Source organism: Canis lupus, chromosome 8 (genome assembly GCF_048164855.1).
Source record: "Canis lupus baileyi chromosome 8, mCanLup2.hap1, whole genome shotgun sequence".
Lineage (NCBI taxonomy): Eukaryota > Metazoa > Chordata > Mammalia > Carnivora > Canidae > Canis > Canis lupus.
Window position 1 is genome coordinate 71,671,597 of NC_132845.1, and position 22,523 is coordinate 71,694,119.

Sequence of the window (22,523 nt, forward strand, 5' to 3'; positions counted from 1 at the left end):
CGCGCGTTTCCCTCCCCGCACCACCGGCGCCCCCCGAGCCCCGGGGCTGACGGCCGCGCGGAGGTCGAGGTGCGGCCGCGTTTTCCGCCCGCCCGCCCGCTGGCAGCGCGGCGCGGCGGCCCGAGGACCGCGAGGCCAAGTGAGCGCGCGCCTGCCCCCCGCCGCGCCAGGCCCCGCCCTCCCGCGCCCGCCCCAGCGCCGGCCCCTTTTGTTCCCTCCCGGAGCCGGGCCGCTCGCTCCGCTCCCGCTCGGCTCGGCTCGGCTCGGCTCGGCTCGGCCGCGGGGCGCGCCGGCGGCGGCTGGGGCTGGGGCTGGGGCTGGGGCTGGGGCTGGGCTGGGGCTGGGGCTGCTCGGTCCGCGCCGCCCGCCTCCCCGCCGCCGCCCGCACGCCAGGCCCGGCCCGGAGCGCGAGCGCGGAGCCCCGGCGCCGGGAGGGGCCGCAGCATCGTCTCCCCCGCGGCGCCCCGGCCCGGAGCGGAGGAGGAGGAGGAGGCCGGGCTGCGAGCCGCCCGCCGCGGGGGCCCAGGTAGGAGCCGCCGGAGGCCCCCGGGGAGGCGGCTGGCCGGGCAACAAAGGAGCGGGGGCCGCGGGAGGCGGCGGGGCCTGGGCTGCAGCGGGGCGGCCGCCCGCGGGCATTGGCGGGCGGGGGCGGGCGCGGGGGCGCGGGCGCGGGCGCGGGCGAGGGCGAGGGCGAGGGCGAGGGCCGCCCCGGCCGCACCCCACTGCCCCGGCGCCCGCGGGCGAGGAGGGGACGCGCCTGGCGTGGGGGCTCCCGGGCAGCGGGGCCCTCCCTCCGCGGGGCACCGCCGGCACCCGAGCTCGGCGCAGCGGCGGGGGGGCGGCCGGAGGCGCCGCAGGGGTGGGCAGGGGTGGGCAGGGGTGGGGGCGCCCGGCCCGGTGGGCGCGGCCGCGCAGCACCCCCTCTGCAGACCCCGGGCCTGGGGGAACACGGAGCCCGCGCCCCCCGCTGGGGTCGCCCGCCCGGTCGCCTTTGCAAAACTTGGTTGAAGTGCACGGTGGAGGCGGTGAGGGGACACTGGGGCAGGGCGGCTTCGCGCAGGGGGTGCACCCCGAGGCTGGCGCTTCGAGCTGGTGAGGCAGCAGATTTCCTGCCCTCCCCACAGGGAGGGGCCTTCGCCGCCGAGATGCTTTGCTGGGCCTCCAGGGCGCGCCCGTTTGGGCCCTTCAGGCGGGGCCTGGGCGGGGCGGGTGCCCACTGGGCACTGCCACGCGGGCCCCAACCCCACCCTAGGAAGGATGGACAGAGGGGGCACCTTGGGGAGGGTCACACACCCAGCGGCGCATCCCCCACCGATGATACCCCGCCGCTCCCACCTGGGAGACAAGTAGGAGTCCAATAGGAGGGGGCGATGTCCTCACCCTTGTAAGATGCCCAGGGGAGGTCACTGGGGGTCGCACTGGCCTAGGGCTGCTGGCAGAGGAGGAGGAGAGTGCAGGGAACGCCACGTGGGGCGAGACTCCCCACCGGCGGTAATGTAAACAATGAGCCCTTCATTCATCCCTCTGCTGTCACCTGGCCTCAGCTCCTCCCTAGGAGAACAGCCCAGCAGCCCTTGAGTGCGGTGGTCATGGTGGGGGAGCTGGGAATACAGAGGGGGGACACCTGGAAGTTGGGGTGGAGCAGGGAGTTTGCTGCTAGGATTCCAGAAGGGGCTTCAGGCAGGCAAAGCGGCATGGGCGCTTGGAGTCCAAAAGGTGGCTCTTGGGTTGGAGGAGCAGTAGAGGATCTAGGTGACTGCGTATGGGGCTTAAGTCAGGAGAAGTTCTGTTGAGGGAAGGGATTGTTCTGTCCCTCCTACTTTTGCAGATGCCCCACCCCCCAGGCTGTATTGGCATCTACTGCTCCTGGCCCAGGAGAGATGTTGGGGTACCCGCTCCAGGTTGGGGGAAGCGGGGAGAGACGGAGCAGAGCTTCAGAGGCAGAGGACACCTGGCAGAGGGAGTCTGAGGGAGCCTCTGCACACACGAGCGTGTACCAGCGAGATTCTAGGTGTACCCTGCAGGCTGCGAAGGTGGTGTGTGCAGTTCTGCACACAGAGCTTGAAATCCCAAGGAGGGGATCCATCCCCAGAGGCACCAGTCCCTTTTCAGTATCTGCTACTTGCTTTGGTGGTTGAGAGTTTGGATGCTGGCACCTGACAGCCTGGGTTCTGGCTCTGTCACTTACCAGCTGTGTGACCTCAGATGAGTCACTGTGCCCCTCTGCCTCGGTTTCCCTATCTATAAAATGAAGGTGCTTATGGTGTCTGTCTCTTGGGGTTGGTGTGGGAGTCGGATGGATGGGGTATGGGTGAAGGGTGTGCGCTGTGACAGGGAGAGTGCCCAGTGTTTGTTTTGCTGCTGTTCCTGGTGTCGCCTCCTTGGGCACACGTGTGCTCATCCCCTCCCCAGCTGTCCACCGTGGGGCAGTCCTGCCTGTTAGCCGCTCCCTGTGCCCTCCTCCCCAGGCCGCTCCCTCTGCTGTGTTCTGTGATGTAGGGGACACTTTCCTCCTGGCCTCCCCTCCCCAGCTCTGCCACCCTGAAGATTGACCTGGGTCCCCTTGATGCCATCTCTTCCACCTCTGCCTCTATGCCCAGAGGAGCGGGGGCAGCAATCCTGACCCAGCTGGTCCCCTGCCTTCTTCGTCTGAGCTGCTGAAACAAAATACCACAGACTGGGTGGTTTATGCCCAACAGAAATTGATTTCTCACGGTTCCGGAGGCCGGAAGCCCAAGATCAGGTTGCCGGCACGGATGGGGGAGGCCCTCTTCCGGGGTGCAGACTTCTTATGTTCCCACGTGGCAGAAGGGACCTGGGAGCTGTCTGGGGTCCCTTTTATGAGGCTACTAATCCCTTTCAGGGGGGCTCCTCCCCCACGACCCTATCACCTCCCAAAGACCCCACCTCCTGATACCGTCACGTTGGGGATTAGGACACAGGCACATTTAGCACCTGCCCAGTGGTTGTCGGGAGAGAACGGCAGCTTTTGTGTAGGCTTGAAAAAAACAACACATACCGAGTGCCTGCTCTGTGCCAGGAACTGTTTCGAGCTCGCCAAGCGCATGCATTCATTTGTGGAGATCTTTACAATGCTGCCCACATTTTACCGATGAGGGAATCAGGGCATAGAGAGGTTTCCCTGTTTGCCTTTCCGCTACCGTGTGCCTGGGAGACATGCTACCATGTGCATTTCAGTAAAGCGTGGTTTGTGCCCCAGACACCACCCTGTTCGTTCTCTCAAGTACAAAGTCCGCACACTGTCTGGCTCCCAGGGCCCACCCGTAGCTGGCTGTGCCTTGGCTTCCCGGCCAGGCTCTCCTGCTCTCCACCCCCGTCTCGTGCTGGCTGGGCCCAGGCGAACCTCAGCTTTGATGAACTGGGAGTGGTGGGCATGGCATGCCTTGGTGAGCAGGAAGGCAGGGAGGGCCCTGACCATGTCTCCGGGATGATTTTCTTGCAGGGCACAGGAAGCTCCTCCAATTAGGTTAAGTGAGAGGGGAGTTAGGAGGGAATGGAAGCTTACACAGCCAACAGTTGCAGGAGGCCTGGCTCCCCGAGGAGCCAGGATGCTGGCAGCCCCCTGCCCCCCTTTTGGCTTTCCTCTTTCTGGACTATGGTTTCATTTTCTCTGCCTCTCTAGATGCATCTGTCCCTTCTCCTCTCCCTATAGACTGGCTCTCTGGGTTGTTGGCATGGCTGCTCTGAGTGGTGGCTTTAACTTGAGGCCACAGGACCTCCTGTGGGCTCTCCTCTCAGTCTTGGGGTGCTAGAGAGACCAATTGGCCCGGCTTGGGTGGGGGTACCCACCGTGTCGCTCAGCTGGTGGGGGGCCAGGCCACGTGGTCTCTGGGGCCAGGGGCTGGGAATACTGCTACAGTGTTGGTGTTGCCTGCTGTATGATACGTGGTATGTGCTGGAGGAGGACTAGGGGAGGGCGGGTGAATTGGGACATTGCTGTCTTTGGATACTCAGGATCTGGTAGGAGAGGCAGACCCAGGGCCAGTTAACTGTGGTCTCCACTACTAGTCAGTGCGATTTCCTGGGAGTAGCTGGAGTGCATCAGACTGGCCTGTGTGGGGAGGAGGGTGGGGAATGGTAGGGAGTGGGGGAGTGTGAACCACAGCTCCTTCCCCCCACCCCCAGCCTTGGTTCAGAAGCTGATGAGGTTCCACCCTTTAGGATCTGGAGACTGGAGATCTGGTTGCCAGCCAGGCACCTGGGTCACCCCACTACCCACCCTGCCCCACCACTCCCTTGCAGGGCTGCCAGGGTCAGTGTGCAGAAACAGTAATACAAAGCTCATGTTTTCAGAGGAAGTGATTCAAAATGGTAATGAAACATTTCCCTCCTGAATAGAAAGCAGAGCATGCCAGGTGGTTTTTATTAACAAGGCATAAATTTGGGGCTTTGTCCACTTAACACTTCTGTCTTCACTGGGCAGCTCTTGATGCATCCCTAGAATCTAGTCTTTGGCTCTGTCTGCCCAGGAAAACACCTGCTCCGGGTTCACATCCTTCTTCGCCCTCATGGTCTCTTTGCCATGAGAGGGTGAAATTTCAGGCCCACACAGGGTCCCTGTTTTGCTGGCTGGGGGCTCAGCGTACGGCCCACCATTCTTCCAAGTGGAGTGTGAAGCTGGACGCTGCCATGAGGGAGGGAGCAATGTTTGGGGTCTCTGGATGTTTTGCTGCCTCGTATCCTGATTCTGCTCTGGCTGTTACCTTTTTCTGCTATAGACTGTTCCTTGCATAAATTCGTTGGTTCCTTGACACAGCTCACAGTTTAGCTGCTTTTGGACCTGGGGCTAAGCCCAGCACGAGGAGGAGTGGTGATTTGCAAAGATAAACACAGTATAACGGAATGGAAATGGGGTGAGAAGGTTGAACAAGAGGGAAATTGAAAATCAGATGAAGCCAGAGGGGGCTGCTGTCCCTTCTACTGGAGGTAATTTGACTCTGAGCTTTCCAGCAGCCAGATCTGAGGGGGAAGTGGGAGTTTGGAGGGGCTGTACTGTCCCCTCGCCTTGTGTGAGCCCCACTATATATACTGCTAAAGCCTAAGGGATGCAGTGCAACTGTAGGGAGGGGTGGGGCAGCGTGGTCCCCAGTGTGGTCCCTGGTCCAGAATGCAGGGGGGCGGGGGAGCAGCCACCTCCTGGAGGGTCCCTGTGAACAGCTCAGAGCTGGGGCTCGTGTGCACAGCTGGCCCCCTCCACCGAGGTGTGACTAGTCCCAGGCGAGAGTGAGAGCCAGTGAACCAGGAGGCACACTGGTCTCTGCCTAAGAATTTCCATCTCACGAGGAGGCACTGGGGCCATGATACTTGGTGTGCACCCAGTCGGCCCCAGTAGTTAACTGAGGGATAGAAGAGGGACATAGGCATTCTGGCAGGATGAGTGATGGGGGTGAGGTGTCTTTAGGAGCAATGAGAAGTTCAGGGAAGCTGGAACAAAGGGTGCTGGGTGGGGAGGGGCCAGAGTCAGGCAGTGCCTGGGCTGGTGGGCAGACATGCTACAGACCATGTGGCCTTGGCGTGCCCTCCTGACCTCTTGCTTAAACCTCTGCCCTTGTGCCCCTGACTCAGGTGCCTGGAGGATAGCTGGTCTTGGTTCTGAGAAAGTCAGGAAGGTGGCTAAAAGTTCAGGCTCCGTGTCCAAGAGGGCCTGAGTTCAAATTCCACACCTGCTGTTGGTTGGTCCTATCACCCTAGGCAAACAATTGAGTCCTCCAGACCCTCAGTTTCCCCACTAGTAAAATGAGTGGAGCTCATAACAGGGCTGTTGTAAAGGTTAAATGAGTTGGTATTTATAAAGCACTGGGACTGGTGTCTGGAGCAAAACAGATCGTGCATGTCTGTGGCTCCTGAGGCTGGAGCAGTTCAGTAGAAGACGGGGGCTCATCCCACCTGAGCCCCCCACCCTAGTGGATCCCCACACCCACACAGGATCTGAGTCCAGCACAGTGCAGAAGCAAGCTCTCTCAGTGATTGGGGGGCGGGGGGAATGTGGACACCGGGTCATCCTTCCCCCTGTGGTGGGCCGGCCCTGAGGGGATGGGGGTGCTCAGCACGGTCCATTAATGGTTAATGTTGTTATTGACAGTAACAACAGTAATGTTGTTAACACAGTAACAGTAGCTGTGTGAGTTTGGGAGAGCCTCTCAGGGCAGCTGTACCAAGGGGAGCAGAAACTAGCTCTGAGAAGAGGCCTCATTCTCAGCTTGATTCCCTCCAGTGAAGGGAGGCTCACTGCCTGCTTTTTTTGTTTCATTGGACCCACAGATGGTTAGCATCCACTCTGTGTGCTAGATGCTCATAGTTTGAAATGTGCTGCTCTTCCCAGAGATTGCCCAAGCCAGCCAGTGAGTGTAGCGATGGTTTGTGAACAAGCTGCCGTGGGCCTCCAGCTGAGTGTCGGCAGGATGAGGATGGTAGAGGAGGGCACTTCCGTTCATTCATGTTTCTTTCATTCATTCCTGGATTCATTAAACATTTTGAGCTGCTGTGTGTGCTGGGCGCTGTCCTAGGTACCGAGAGCCCAGCAAAGAACAAGAGAGGCAAAGTACCTGTCCTCTTAAAGCTGCTTCCAGTGAGAGGTGAGGGAGTTTGCCAGTTGGGGAGAGGAGAGGCATTCCATTTTGTTTTTAAATGTATTTATTCATGAGAGAGACACACAGAGAGGCAGAGGCACACATACAAAGGCAGAGGGAGAAGCAGGCTCCCCGCGGGGAGCTCAATGTGGGGCTTAATCCCAGGATCCTGGGATCGTGACCTGAGCTGAAGGCAGATGCTCAACCACTGAGCCACTCAGGCATCCCAAGGAAAGGCATTCTAGGCAGAGGGAACAGCATGTGCAAAGGCCTGAGGATGTGACCGAATACGTATGGGTGTGGATGGGCAGCTGCGGCATTTCGGCAGCATTTGGTGGCTGGGGGTGGTGGTTGCCTTCCAGGAAGCACTAAAAGAAAACACTGAGTGTAAGGGCTTGCTAGTGACTGACCTCATCCCTGAGGCCACTAGGTTTTGCCCCTCCTCCACCCATCCTGCCTCCAACCCTCCCCAACAGCTCTGGGTTGCCGTTCAGAGATGTTGATGGTGCCCATCGGCCCCAGAGCTGGTCCATCCCTTCTCCAGGCTGCTGCGTGGGCCCTGTCATGGCAGTGAGGGGCAGGCCCAGATCTCAGTGGATTCAGCCTCTTCCCTGCGCCTTGTCTGCAGGGGAAGGCTCAAGAGAGGATCCTGGGTGCTGATGTGCGTGTCTTACGTTGGAAGAAGGTTGGTGTTCTGGAAGGTTGTCCTGTGAGCACAGCACTGCTGCGTGTCAGGGCCTGTATGCTTGAACTCCCTGGGGCCTGGGCCTGCCCTCAGGGAGCTTGGAGGACGGTGGAGAGACAGGTGCTCCAGTGGGTCCCCATGGTTAGGCACCACCGCCTGGGGCTGTCTGATGAGTGGGAAGGCCCCAGGGGGGCAGGGATCACACCTGTTTCCTCCACTTCTGCTGCCACCCGCCCCTAGTCCAGGTAATTAAAAAAATCCAGGATCCCTGGGTGGCTCAGGGGTTTAGCGCCGCCTTCGGCCTGGGGCGTGATCCTGGAGACCCAGGATCGAGTCCCATGTTGGGCTTTCTGCATAGAGCCTGCTTCTCTCTCTGCCTGTGTCTCTGGCCACCCCCCTCCCCGTATCTCTCATGAATAAATAAATAAAATCTTTAAAAAAAATTAAAAAAACAAAAACCCCCAAATATATTTTTTTTCAATTTTTTTTTTTTTTTTAATTAAAATACAACTGAAATGCCTGTATAACAGAACCCAGATCAGGAATATGAGAGACTGCTGGCTCCCCAAAGCTCCTCTTACTTGTCCTTCCAGTCAATAACCCTGACCCAAGGAAACCCCTTCCCTGATTTCTGATGCCATCAATAAAGGTGGTCTGGCAACTTTGTTTTTATTTATTTGCTTGTTTATTTTTAAGTAGGCTCCATGCCCAGCATGAAGTCCAGCTCCGGGCTTGAACTCACATTGCTGGGATCATGACCTGAGCCGAGATCAAGAGTCGGATATTTAACTGACTGAGCCTCCTAGGTACTCCTATATTTTTATTTTTAATTGTGCTGTAGTTGACACAGACTATTATCAGTTTCAGACATACAGCATAGTGACTCGACAAGTCTGTACATTGTTCAGTGCTCCTCACAACTGTCACCACACCAAAGTTATGACAATATCTTTCACTGCATTTCCTATGTTGTACTGTTCATCCCTGTGACTTATTTATTTTATAACTGCAGGTTTATACCTTTTAATCCCCTTCACCTATTTTGCCCATCCTCCCACCCTCTTCCCCTCTGGCATCCACCAGTCTGTTTCCCTGCATTTATGAATCTGTTTGTTAGAACTTCATTTTATGTATTTATTTATTTTTATTATTTTTAAATATTTTGTTTATTTATTTATGAGAGGCACAGAGAGAGGCACAGACGCAGGCAGAGGGAGAAGCAGGCCCCATTCAGGGAGCCTGACGTGGGACTCGATCCTAGGTCTCCAGGACCACACCTTGGGCTGCAGGCGGCGCTAAACCACTGAGCCATCCGGGCTGCCCTATTTTAATTTTTTAAAAAGATTTTATTTATTTATTTGAGAGAGAGAGAGAGCAGTTGCGTGCACACATGCATGAGTAGGGGAGGGGCAGAGGGAGAAGCAGACCCCATTCCCACCCCACTGAGCAGGGGAGCCTGAAGATGTGGCACTGGATCCCAGGACTCTGGGACCATGACCTGAGTTTGAAGGCAGACGCTTAACCGACTGAGTCCCCTAGGCGCCCCTAGAACTTCATTTTAAACAGAAGCACCCCAGCATGCTGTATGCCCCCTTACACCTGGCTTCTTTCATTCAATCAGAACCACAGAACTCACATCGTTGCATAGAGTTATAGTTGCTACTTCTTCACTGCTGTAGTTTATTCTTTGCTGAAGAAACCACAACTTAATTACTATTTCTAATTGTGATGGCTATCTGGGTTAATTCAGTGTGGGACTATTAGAAACCGCAGTCTTCTGGGGCACCGATGGCCCCCGTCTGCCTTCCTGTTGGGGGGGGCATGCCTTGGAGTGGCGTCACTGGGTCATGTTCAGGTTTAGTCTGTGAGGCCAAACCGGCTTCCAAATCGCTGACCAGTTTGCGCTGGTCCGGCAGTGCACAGGCGCTCTGGGTCTTCCTCGCCCTCAGGACACCCGGCGTGGCCGGTCTGCTTCGCTTTAAACCTTCTGGTCAATGGACGGAGTCAGCCGGGGGACCAGCAAAGGCGAGCATCTTTCCTTATGCCTGCTGGTCTTTTTTTTTTTTTAAGACTTTATTTATTTATTTATTCATAGAGACAAAGAGCGAGAGAGAGAGAGAGAGAGAGAGAGGCGCAGACACAGGCAGAGGGAGAAGCAGGCTCCATGCAGAGAGCCTGACGTGGGACTCGATCCCGGGTCTCCAGGATCACGCCCTGGGCTGCAGGCGTCGCTAAACCGCTGCGCCACCGGGGCTGCCCCTTGCTGGTCTTTTGAGTGCCCTCTTTTTGTGTGGTGCTCACTCAGTTGTTTTGCTTGTCTTTCTAACTTGATTTACTGGACTTCTTTCTATATTCTGGATATGAATCCTCCGTCGAATGTGGGAATTGCAGATACCTTCTTTCCCTTCTGTGGCGAGCTCTTGACATGCACTCTGTCCCTCAGCGGGACCATGTGATGTACAGAAGCTCTTAATCTTAATTTTGTCCAATTTATCCAGCCTTTACCTGCTTTCCAGTGCTTCCTGTGTCCTAGTTAAGGAATCTTTGCCTGTCGTGGTGTCATGAAGATCTTTTTTTGTCTTCTGCTAAAAACTGTAGTTAGATCTTTCACAGTTAGATCTGCGTCCATCTGGAATTAATTTTTGTGTATGATGTGAAGTCAACGTATTAGTTTCCTTTTGCTGCTCAGACGAGTGACCAAAAATGTGGTGGCTCCCCAAACAACCCAAATTATTATAATTCTGGAGGCTGGGAGTCTGAAATGGATCACTCCAGGCTAAAATCAGGGTGCTAGCAGGGCCGTATTCCTTCTAAAAGTTCAGAGAAGGATCTGTCTCTTGACTTTCCCACCTTCTAGAGGCCACCCACATTCTTTGGCTGATGCACCCCCCCACACACATGTTGCACTCGGTTTTTGGCACACTGCCATCTCTCTGATTCTATCTGTCCTGTCTCCCCCTTGCACTTAGAAGGATCCTTGTGATCACATTAGGTCCGCCTGGGTAATCCAGAATAATCTTTTTTTTTAAAGATTTATTTTTATTTATTTATGATAGACATAGAGAGAGAGAGAGGCAGAGACACAGGCAGAGGGAGAAGCAGGCTCCATGCTGGGATGCGGGACTCGATCCCGAGACTCCAGGATCGCACCCTGGGCCAAAGGCAGGCGCGAAACCACTGAGCCACCCAGGGATCCCTAGAATAATCCTTCTATCTGCAGGTCAGCTGACTAAAATCCTTGATTCCATTTACAACCTTAATTCCCCATTGCCAAATGTGAGCTAACGTGTTAACAGGTTCCAGGAATGGGGACATAAACACTGTTAGGATCCACTATAGCCGGATCATGATTTTTCCCTGCATGTAGTTATCCAGTTGACTCAGCATTACTTACTGTAAAAACCATCCTTTGCTCAGGGTTTTTTTTTTTTTTTTTTAATATTTTATTTATTTACTTGAGAGAGAGAGCATGAGTGGGTGGGGGGAGGGCAGAGGGAGAAGGAGAAGCAGACCACCACTGAGCAGGGAGCTCAATGTGGACCTCAATCCCAGAACCCTGGGATCATGACCTGAGCTAGAGGCAGATGCTTAACTGACGTTCAGGGGTATTTTTAGCTTCTTGTACAAATTCTGACCCTAGAGAGGAGGTCCAGCTGGCTAGGGTGGGAAGGGGAACCCAGGTGATGGGGTGCTTTCCTGTAGCTCCCTGGCCTGTATGTGTTGGATGGAGCTACAATAGTAAAAGGAGAATAGATCCTCCCAGGCCAGGACACAAGAGCCCTTTCCTTCCTGTTCTGCCCAGATCACTAAGTGACCTCAGAAGGCCCCTTCCCTCCATTGGCCTCTGACTCCATCTGGAGACCCCCTTGCCCAGCACCAGTTTCTGTCACCTGAATCTCACTGTCCTGTTCACTTGCTCTGTGGCCGTCAGCCTGGGCCTCAGTTTCCAATTCTGTGAAATGGGAATAAAGGTAGGTCAGGGGGCCACTTGAGCCAGCCAATGCCTGCCCAGCATCCTGGGCCAGTGCCAGGAGGGCCTGGCTGTCCATTCGCTGGGGCTGTGGGTGGTGACACAGCCTGGAGTTGGCTCTGGAGCCCTGGCTGTCCCCTGGTTCTGAGCATACCACATCTGTGTGTGGGGTGTGTGTGTGCACGCACACATGTGCACATGAGGCAAGGAAGTATATTGACATGGACTTTCCTTCCTCTTCCTAGACCTGACACAGCCCTGGCCCTGATTCCTTTTGCTGCTCCAAGAGACAGGCTCTGAACCACCTCCAGGCCTGAGAGAAGATGACCCTGCTCCAGTGTGTCCAGCTCAGGTGAGACAGACATGCCAGCCTTTTCCAGGGGCTCTGCTGTCACCCCAGGCCATGGGCAGGATGGGGACAATGGCAACTTTACAAATCGGGATCTCCAGCCCTGAGCATAGAGGCTGTGAGGATGGTGAGCACACCAGATTGGGCCCCTCTTGTCTTCCAGACTTGAGTGTCAGAGAAGCTGGGGTCCAGTGGGGCCCCCACGTTGTCCCCTGCTCAGCCCCTGGGTGCCCTCTGTGTCCATGCTGCTGGCACGACATGCCATCTTCCTTGCTTCAGCCGGCATCTCCTTGCAGCCACATGGGCTAGTGGAGCCTGGGTTCTGGCCCCAGCCCTGCTGTGAGGCTCAGGCTGGTCCCTTCCCCATCCTGGTCCTGGGTGGCTCCTGGGCCCTTTGGTACTCCCTGGGTGACTCTGGACCCCGAGCAAGGCCCGTTGCCTCCCTGTCCTTTTTGGGGCCACTATCTCCTGCCCTTGGCTGGCAGCAATATGTGTGGCAAAGTTGTACAGCCTGGGCTGGCTCCCTGGGGCCTCGCTGATGGCATGAGTGCGAAGGGTGGACACAGGCAGATCTGCACCATCTCCTTGGACGTCCTGGGCCCAGGGGGCAGCTGGTGTGAAGCTCCAGGTTTTGGCTTTCCCCTCCAGCTGGCAGGACTCACAGGGAGGGGGCCTGTCTCAGCCCTGCTGTGCTCTGTGCTCCCACATGGGGATTTTAGCTTCACTACCAAGTGAAAGTCCCCAAGCCTTGGTCAAATGGAGGCAAGATGAGCCTCTCTTCCAAGCAGGATGGGACAAGCAGTGAGTGGCAGCGGGGAGCAGGCCTGTGGGGAGGGTGGTGGTCATACCCGCCGGCTAGATTAAGGGGTTGGGCTGGCACCAGGTTTCTAGTGCAGGGGGGAGTGTTGAGGTGCCTGGTAGGGCAGGGCCAGGGGACCCCACCCTACATTAACATAACGGGGAGCCTTGGGGTGGCAGTCAACACCTGTGGGGTCCACTCTGTTTGGGGTCTGCCCCCCCATTTTTCTGGGTAGGTGTGTACAGGGAGGAGAGGAACTCTTAGCTTTTCCCCTCCCCTGTGTCTATCTTTACATTTTTAAGAATTCAATTTAATTTAATTTAAACTCAATTAATTAACATATATTAGTTTCAGAAGTAGAGTTCTACATTTTTTTTTATTGAAAAAATGGTTGTGAATATTTCAGACACTCAAGAAAAGAAATAGACAATATGATCAACACCCCTGTATATCCTGCAGGACTTAAGAAATGAATCTTAGAGGGCACCTGGGTGGCTCAGCTGTTGAGTGTCTGCCTTTGGCTCAGGGTGTGATCCTGGGGTCCTGGGATCGAGCCCCACATCGGGCTCCCCACAGGGAGCCTGCTTCTTCCTCTGCCTGTATCTCTGACTCTCTCCTGAATAAATAAATAAAATCTTTAAAAAAAAATGTAAGTAAGAAATCGATCTTAGAACTAGGAATCGAGCCCCCAGTTACCCGGCCCCAGCTCTGTTCCCACCCCATTCCCACCCCCGTTCCCCAGCTGGTTCATGGAGCACTGTGATAGGGCTGCGCAGGGAGGTTCAGGCTCCGTGGCCACCGGCCCCTGCTGCATGGCCTTGCCAACTCTTGGCGTCACCTGGCTTTTTGACTTTGTGCCCATCTGATTGGGTGGGAAATGGGATCTCCTTGTGGCTTGCATTTGCATTTCCCTGCTGACTGAGAGACTCAGCGGCTGTCCCTGCTGTCCCGTGGCACCCTCTCCTCGAAAGCTGCCTATTCTTACCTGTCTGGTTCTTACCTGCCTATCTGGGGTGCCCTCAGATCTTCCCTCATGTCACATATGGGGATGCACCCAGCCTCTGATTCTCCCACCCTGGCCATCCCCAGTGACTCTCCTAAGGGCTCCATCCCTTGGCCTCCTATCCCCCCACTCGGTGTCCCTTGGGGACCTCATACCTGATGTCCCAAAAGGACACCTTCTCCGAGGTCCCTCCCAGCATGGAGAGGTTCCCCCTCCTGCTGGGACCCTGGGTGCTCCCTCCACACCCACACCATTTGCCATCAAATGCGGCTCAATACCTCTCCCCCCCTCTGGCCCCTCCAGCCCCTGCCTCTGTTGTGGCTCAGGCTGCATGGTCGTGTCCCTTGTCTGTCAAACATCCCCCAGGACAGTGGCCTCCCTGCCCTCATTCCCCCCAGCGCCCTCATCAGCTCCCTGGTGGTTTTGCCAACAGGCACATCTGATCTGTCACACCCTTTGCTTGACATCCTTCAAGGCCCCTTATCCACTCAGGCTGATGCCAATGTGTGACTGGGAGATCCCCACCCCTCCCTCTCTGCCTCTGGATTACCCCACACACACACATTTTATTTTATTTTTTAAGATTTTATTTATTTATTCATGAGACCCACAGAGAGAGGCAGAGACACAGGCAGAGGGAGAAGCAGGCTCCTCGCAGGGAGCCTGAGGCAGGACTCGATCCCAGGACCCCAGAATCATGCCCTGAGCCAAAAGCAGATGCTCAACCGCTGAACCACCCAGATACCCCTCCTCCCCACATTTTAACCACTAAATCCTCAACTGTTTGGTTGACCTAGCAGAACACGGTCTCTGCCTGAAGTTCCCCTCCCCGCCCCCCGCACCCCACTCCCTCCTCTCATGGGGCTGCTGTGGCCTGAGCCTCAGGGCTCGTGGGGAGTGCTCAGGGGCCACACTGAGTTCACCTCTGGGTGCCATATCACCTGGCACTCAGGTCATAGGGTTGAGGGGGTATGTGGGCCCCCTGGCTGCTGACCCCTGAGGGAGGAGGAGGACGAATAAGCCAGGAGAGCCCCTGGGGTTGGTGGAGGTGGTGGGCCTAGGTTTGAAGGCTGGGCTTGTCCCCGCAGTGGTCCTGGCCCAGTGTCTGTCCAGCCGAGGATGCGGTGTGAGCGGTGGCCGGGCCTCCACAGTGGGATTCCCACCGCCCGCCTCCCTCGCCCTCTGGGTGATGCCAGTGCCCCGGATGTGGGCTTTCCACTGCCCTAGTTGGCACCTTTCCGCCCATTCCGTCGAGGCCACACCCTGAGCCTCCTATTGGCGGAACATTCTTGGGCCTCGTCCCCGCCACGACTGCAGCAGCCACCCCCAGCGCAGCTGAAATGGAAACCCTGAAATGCAGCCCGGGTTTGTCTTTGGTAAATGGCCATTGAGGGCAGCACAAAAGGGGGCCTGTTGGTCTGAATGCTGCCGGCCCTCCTCTCCCCTCCCGTGCCCGCCTTGCCTGGCACCCCAGGCCTCCCGACATCAGAGTAGACACCGATCGGAGTGGCGGCTGCTGCGTGCTAGGCGTGGAGGGCCGCCCGTGGGCCTGTGGTCGGACTCACTCGTCCGTGCTCCCTGCCCTGTCCTGCAGGCGATGCAGCAGGCTCACACCAGCTGAAGACCCACAGCCACTTGCGGTGGGTGGGCTTTGGACCCACATTGCCTTAAGTCTCCTCCCTCCTGGTCTCCCAGGCCTGCCCCACCCCCTACAGGGTGGCCGGAGGCCAATTTATCACCCTGTCCTGGCTTTTCCCAAGAAAGCCTTTCCTTCCTCAATCCCACAAGAAGGGCTGAGTCACAAAGGGGTGATTGGCCCCGGGTTCCTCCCCCTCTTCCTGCTCACCACTTCTTCTCTCCTCCCCTCTCCCCTTCACAGGCTCTCCCAGCTTCGGAGACCCTAGGTGGGAGTGGCTGCTGGCCTCTCCTGCCTGGTCCTCCCCCCCCCGCCCCATTGGTGGTGGGACTAGCGAATGCAGCCAACTCCTCTGGTCTCCTTTGTCAGTGAGGCACCCAGGCGCTCTCCGCGGAGGCCAGGGGTCTCACAAATGTTAGTCCAGGCTGGGGGACGCCAGCCTAGGGAGGCAGGGGAGGGCCAGTCCCGGGGCTGAGTCCAGCATGGCCACTGAGCAGCCTGTGACTTTGGGTGAGTCCCTCAACTTTTCTGAGCTTTCTGTGTTCCTCCCTTGAGATGGCTTCTGGCTCATCGGGGCTTGGGAGGAATAATAAGGCCACATTCCTATAAGGAAGGAGAAGCTGCTGGGATCTTCAGGGTCTAGGAGGGAGGAGGGCAACTCTGGGAGCCTCCGGAAGCTTCCCCTGGGAGGAGTGTCCTAGAGATTTGTGGCTTTGGAGGCCTTTGTCCTCTGGGCAATGGCAGGTGTGCCCTCACACAGGGTTTCCGGAACACGGGCTCTGTGCCAGGCTCTGTGCTGGGGCTGGGTTCTCAGAGAAGCTGGGGCCCCGCCTGGGGTTGCCCGTGAGCTCCCAGGAGGCGAGATGAAGATAAATGAGAACAATGTCATCTTTCCTTGGCTCAGTGTGCAATCCTGAGGCCTCTGTGGGCCAAAGTTTCGGGGAGACTCTACAGAGGAGGAAGCATTGGGCCAGGTGTCTCATGGTGATTGGAACAGGTGAAGTGAAGCAGGTAGGAGAAAAAGCACAAGTGGGGTCTGGGGAGGTGGGAAGGTGTCAGGTGCGTAGTGAGGGAATGCAGGGTCATTAGTAGCAGTGTGGTTGAGAAGCCTCCGATGCTAGGGACACTGTTAGAGTGCCTGGTCCCTGCCTCAGAGGACATGCTGGCTAGCCGGAAGGTCGCCATGCCACCAGACTGCCTGCTGGGCTGGTCACCATAAGCTACTTAGTCCTACGTGAGTAGGACTGAGGATGTGAAGGGGGGCTTCCTAGGTCCCTTGTCAGGACAATGGATACCACAGCAAACAAAATAGACCCTAGTCCCTTTCCTTGAGCAGTAGCGAAAGCCAAAGCAGGATGGAGAGGGGGCAGACTGAGTAGGGGTTGTAATCTTAGAAGGGGACATTGGAACAGATACTTGAAGGTGATGACCAATGAACCTCGATATTTGAGGTAGAGGGAACAGCATGTGCAAAGGCCCTGAGGCTGGAGAATGCTTAGTGTAGTCCAGGAGTGGCTGGAGGCCAGCATGGCCAGTGTAAGTGGGCAAGGGCCATAGTGCTTGGAGGAAGAAGATGAGGAGAGCTTTGAAGGCTGGCACACTACTATGGAGAACCTTCAAGGATTTTATTTTTTTATATAATTTTTAGAAGTTAAGATTTAACTTATATACCATAAGATTCACCCATTTTAAATGTATAACTTGGTGACAAATTGATATTTAGTATAAATACAAATTGTGTGGTCATCACAATCCACTTTTGGAACACTTCTGCCTTCTGGAAAGTTCTCTCATGCCTATTTGTGGTCAATTCCAGCTCCCACCCCCAGGCAACCCCAGATCTGCTTTCTGTGTCTATAGTTTTGAAACTTCCTCTAAATAAGAATCATGCAATATGTAGTCTTTTGTGTCTGGCTTCTTATTGCTGCACCTTGTAGAGGGTGGTCAATATCGTTGCATATGTTATAGTCACTTATTATTGCCAAGCAATGTTCTATTATATAGATACGCTGCTTGCCATTCACCAGGTGATGGGTATTTGATTGTTTCCATTGTTTGACTATTGTGAATAAAGTTACAATGAACATTTTTTACAGACTTCTATATGAACATGTGTTTTTATTTCTCTTGGGCAGTTGGATCATATGGTAGATAAATATTTAACTTTTTTTTTTTAGATTTTATTTATTTTTTTATTTATTTTTAAAAGATTTTCTTTATTTATTCATGAGAGACACACAGAGAGAGGCAGAGGGAGAAGCAGGTTCCCTGTGGGGACTCTGATGCAGTACTTGATCTCAGGACCCTGGAGTCATGACCTGAGCAAAAGGCAGATACTCAACCACTGAGCCACCCAGGGGTCTCTAACTTATTTTGACTTTGTTGTTTTTAAGTTTATTTACTTTTTAAGTAATCTCTGCCCCCAATGTGGAGCTTGAACTCAGAACCCCCAAGGTCAAGCATCATATGTTCTCTCCCTACTGAGCCAGCCAGGCACCCTAGGTATTTAAATCTTTTATTCCTTTTCCATTAGGTTGTTTGTCTTCTGATGAGTGAGTGATCAGAGTTCCCCATGTGTTCTGAATAGAAGTCTTTTATTAGATGTATGATTTGTAACATTTTTCCCTGGTTGGGGGGGTTTCATCAGAGAAGGGCCCAAAAGGCACAGGGAAGGGATTCCTTGCATCTCATTCTGTTCCCAGCAAGAGGTCTTCCTCTGCCCCACACACATGGGGCCCTACCTCAGGATTTCCTAGGTCAGAGGGCCTCCCCTGCTAAGTCGCTGGAGCAGAAGGCCAGTTAGCCACCCAGAGGTGGGATATTCCCTGTCACCAGAGAGCAGGCTCCCTCGCCCCTGCTGGCTCAGTGAGTCATTGGGGTTTGGGTCATTCAGGCTTGGGCTCAAGCTTGTGCTGGGGGGATGCCGATGGGGCCTAACTGAACCAGAGAGAGATGTCTGCAACCCACAGGTACTTCCCTAGGGCATGTGCTTCCTGGAGGGCCAGGTTCTGGAGAGCAAGGGAGCAGCCTCATACTCCCACTGATCCAGCAACTCCCAGGCCCCAGAATTCCTGGGGTGTCAGAGTCATCCAGCAGAGGGTTAGAATGTTGGGTTTGGAAGGCTCTAGGACCAAGCTAAGGCTGACAGCCATGTTCCATACTCCTGTTGGCTCACCTGGGTATGTGGGTGTCATCACTGTGTGCCTTGGGGGAGCTTATTTGAGCTTATTTGTCTCTGCTCTCAGGACTGGCAGCCCTGCATGAGGAGCCGTCTGTCCCATGCTCAGGTCATAGTGTTGCTGGCTCAACTTGCTGACCTGAGGGGCATTCTGAGACCACTTTGCAGATTCCTGCTGTGAGCATTGTGGGTTGGCTGCTACAGTAGTCAGAACTTTTTTGGTTGCAAGTGACAGTGTCCCTCAAATATGTTTAGGCGAAAAGAGAAAATGATGCACGGGTATAAGGATTTGTTGACTGGTATAAGTGAAGAGCTCAAGTGATCAACTTCAGGCTCAGCTGCATCCAGGCCATCCAAATCCAGCAATTCAGCTCTGCTCTCTCCATGTTGGCCTCATTCCCTGGCAGACTCCTCCATGTAGTAACTGGGATGGCCCTGTAGTTCCTGGCATCCAACCCACACCCCGACAGCCCCAGAGAAAGGAAATAACCTTCCTGAAAGGTACCAGCTAGAGTCCAGGCCCTGGTGCTCTTTGGGTCATGTGATCTTTCCTTCACTAACCACGTGGACTCTGGCCAGGCCTGGGTCATGTGCCCACTCCCCATGTGTGTGGTGGGTCAGCTCATATAAATCTTACGGATCGAGAAAGGAGCAAAGGGTTGGGGTAAGGATGTGGAGTGTGGCTGGCCTGACAGAGGGGGCATCTCCTACTGCATCAGAGCCGAGCACCCAGAGAGCACCGTTCCCGAGGTCCCCAGGGGTGATACCCTTGCCCAGAAACTCTGCCCCTCCGGTGGTGCTCTGTATCCGCTTTCCCAGCTGGACTGTGTGCTCCCCAGATAGAGCACTCCGGGGCAGGATGGGGCCTGGCTGTAGCGAGCCCTTCACCAATGTCTGGTGCAGAAGAGGGTGTGTGCCCAGGACAGCAGAGGAGAGGCCAGAGCGCCACGGCGGGGGAGAGGCCAGGGGATGGCGGAGGAGAGGCCAGGGCGCGGTGGTGGGGGAGAGGCCAGGGTGCGGCGGGCCTGTCTTGTCTGCCTCTCCTGCGGTCCCCCTGCAACCGGCCTCGTCTTGCTGCCATGTGGCTCCCTGAGCTGACCACCAGGAAGACGAGGCTTTCCTGTCTCAGGAGCCACCTTTGTCAAGCACTACTGCCCTATAGGGCTGGGCGTCGTCCCCCTCGGCCTTCTCAGAAGGGCAGGGGCTGTAAGGGTGCAGGGCAGGCAGAGAACGTGGCAGATCCATCCTGGCAGGGGACCAAGGCAGGTGTTGGCCTCCATGTGTGCACGGATCCCCACCCTTGGTGTGGGGTGGCAGGTGCTGGGACGGTGAGCAGAGCTGGCAAGGTGGGACAGTGTGGCAGTTGATGAAACTAGGTGTTGCTCTGTCCCTCCTGTGTCAGGAGCCATGAGTGGTTCCCTGGTCCCACAGGGCCTGGGAGCCATTGCACAGCGACCCCCAGGCTACCCACGTGTGTCAGAATCCACACCAGCCTGTGTTGTGTGAGAGTCACGCTCGGCTGTTGGTGGCCGTGCTGAGCTGCGTGGTCCTGGTGGAGGGCTGTATCACTGCAGACCCCCAAACCCAGGAGGTGGGCAGAGAGCGTGCACCTGGCCTCAGAGTCCAGCAGCCAGGACACATGTCAGGCCACACCATTGCCACACCAGGCCCATGCTTGCTGCCACTGCTCTGTGCCTCGGTTTCCCTATTAAGGAAAGAGGGTGGGCATGGTGGCCCCTGCCCCCCTGGGCGGGGGGTGTGTGTAGGAATCCTGCCGTGTCACCATTGGGGTGCCCTGGCAAGTGGTGATATCATGATGTGATCACTCTCATCTACCCGCAGGTGAGTGACGATGGCAGAGAGGACGTGACCCACGCGGACCCCTCACACACCGAGTGGCACCACCATGCAGAAGCCCAGCGGCCTGAAGCCCCCCGGCCGTGGGGGGAAGCACTCGAGCCCCATGGGCCGGACATCCACCGGCTCGGCCTCCATGTCTGCTGCGACGGTGGCCACCGGCTCCAAGGAAGGTGCGCGGGGCTGCAGGGCCGGGGTGGGGAGTGCTTCCCCTGGAAGACCCCCCTGGTGACCAGCCTGGGCTAGCAGTACACGGAAGTCCTTCTTTCTGTCTGGCCGTCCTCCCTTTCACATTTGACTCGGCATGCTTTATGCATGTTGTTCTTTTTCACACTCCCCCGACTTGGGAGGCACGTCCTACTGTTAGCTCTGCTCGGGATGAGAAAGTGGGGATCCAGGTGGGCATGGCGCTGTGCCCCAGTCACTCAGCCAGGATTCAGACTCCAGCCTCCACTGGCCTCTCTGCCTCCACTCGTTCCCTTCTGGGGTCAGGGCTTATCCTTGGAGCCAGCCCCATTTCCCGTCAGCCTTCTTGTCTGCCACCCAGAACCATGCCCGTTAGCCTTTCGGTATCTGACCTTTCCTTCATCTTCTGCTACTGGGCAGGCGTGAGGGCCGGGTGCCCGGGCTGGGGGTGCAGCTTGGACAGCAGAGGGGCGGAGGACAGCTGTCAGCTACGTGCTTCTCTGAAGATGAAAGAAAGGTAGCCCATGGTGGAATATTTAGGAAGTTAGGTGCAGAGGTAAAATTGCCTGTAATCTCACCCCCTAGAGGCAACTGTTATTTCGGTTTATGTCCTACTTTTTTTTCTTCTTCTTACCTATTTGCAATCATGCTGCATATACAACTTAAGAATCTGGTTTTTCCTTCTAAGATGATCAAGTGGATTTTTCCACATCGTTTTTAATGGCTGTAAAATATCCTATCCATGCAACAAATATAAATCAAAGACTTGCTTTGTTGACACAGTCTTCACCACCAGAGTTCTTGTTCTGAGCAAAACCGGATGTGGGCTCGGCCCTCGGGGCTGCCGTTCTGGTGGGGAGCAGGGGGGTTGAGGGTTGTGAGATCCTAGAACTAGGACCTGACCAGGTCTGGGAGGTCAGCCCTGAGGATAGACATGTGAGCTGAGGTCCAGAGGGTGACAGTATAGTAGTTGAAGAGGGGAGGGTGTTCTGGGGAGAGGGAATAGCTTGTGCAAAGGCCCAGTGGCAGAAGAGCACATGGCAAATATGAGAGAGGGAAAGAGAGTGTGACTGGCACGTGGCCAGTGACAAGTGTGCCAGTAAGAGAGGGTGGGCCAAAGTGGGGACAGCTTGGGGCTGTCCAGGGCATTTCACTTCTGTTGTAATAACACTGGAAAACCTTTGGAAAGTCTTAAATCAAAAGGAATATGATAAAAAAGAATTGGAAGCATATTCTTAGCTCATTCTCTGCAGTTGAGGATGACTGTTTCCTATTTTTCACTTTGATAAATGACGCTGTGATGAATGTCTTTGGGCAACAAATCCTGGTTTTGATTACACTCCAGCTAGCAGGGTAAGACACTGTCGGTCTCATCTGCTTAGTACATAAGTTTGGAGAGACAAAAAAAAAAAAAAAATTGCCAGGGGCCAGATTAGGCAATCTGAGCCCTGGGTGGAGTCAAGGAAAGTTTGAACCAGCTGGCAGAGCCAGGGCCCCAGCAGAGCTAGGGTGGGAGGGTAAAGAAGCTGTGTGGCACAGCTCCTGGGCAGACCTCTGTAGCTGGGCTTGCCCAGAACAGCCCCGTAGGAGGCCCAGACTTCATTACAACGTGGCAGATCCTCTACTCATGAGAGACATTCCTGAGTAACAGGAAGAAGCCAAAGAGAGAAAACAAAGGGGAAAGGATGTTCCAGGTGGATGGAATGAGTGATGCAAAGGCCCTGCAGCAGAAAAGGACCTGGTTTGTTAGAGAGGGAAGGCAGACAAGTCTGGGTGGAAAGGAGTTGGAAAGAAGGTTGGGGAGGGTAGCAGAGGGCAGATGGTGAAGGGCAGGGATTCGGGTAGGTGTTCGGGGTGACCAGAGCTGTTGGAGGGTATTAGAGGAATGACTGGGTGCTCACATCCCTCAGCCCACTGTGTGGAGATTGGGTAATGGGGTGAGGAGAAATGTGGCCACCCAGGCCAGGAGGCCCGCACTCACTGCCAGGGCTGGGAGAGGTCAGGGGTGGCCACCAAGAGTGGGGCATCAGGGGAATGGGAATGAGCTCAGCCTTCAGGATGTGTGGAGAGGAGAAGGACCTGCTTACAGTGGAGGAAGAGCATGAGCAAAGGCACCAAGCTGAGCCTGGTCCAGTGGGGTGGTGGGGGCGGGGGCCTGTAGCCACTCTCTGGGAGAAGGTCAGCAGCCTGACCTGATCCTCTTGTCTCCTGGAGACAGCTCCATGGCACCTTCTGGGTTTTTCCTTCATTGTTCTCTCCCTGACCAAGAG

General features: G+C 55.7%; 1 protein-coding gene across 3 annotated transcripts in view; it reads left to right on the forward strand.

The window, feature by feature from the left end:
• Positions 1–366: 366 nt before the first annotated feature.
• CLIP2 (CAP-Gly domain containing linker protein 2) overlaps positions 367–22,523 on the forward strand; it is a 72,099-nt gene continuing 49,942 nt past the window's right edge. For all 3 annotated transcript variants that reach the window (XM_072837501.1, XM_072837502.1, XM_072837503.1), the window contains exons 1-3: positions 367–526; positions 11,491–11,597; positions 20,053–20,240. In XM_072837501.1, coding sequence (XP_072693602.1) covers positions 20,117–20,240 — 124 coding nt within the window. In that variant the 5' untranslated portion in view covers positions 367–526; positions 11,491–11,597; positions 20,053–20,116. The remainder of the gene's footprint in view (positions 527–11,490; positions 11,598–20,052; positions 20,241–22,523) is intronic.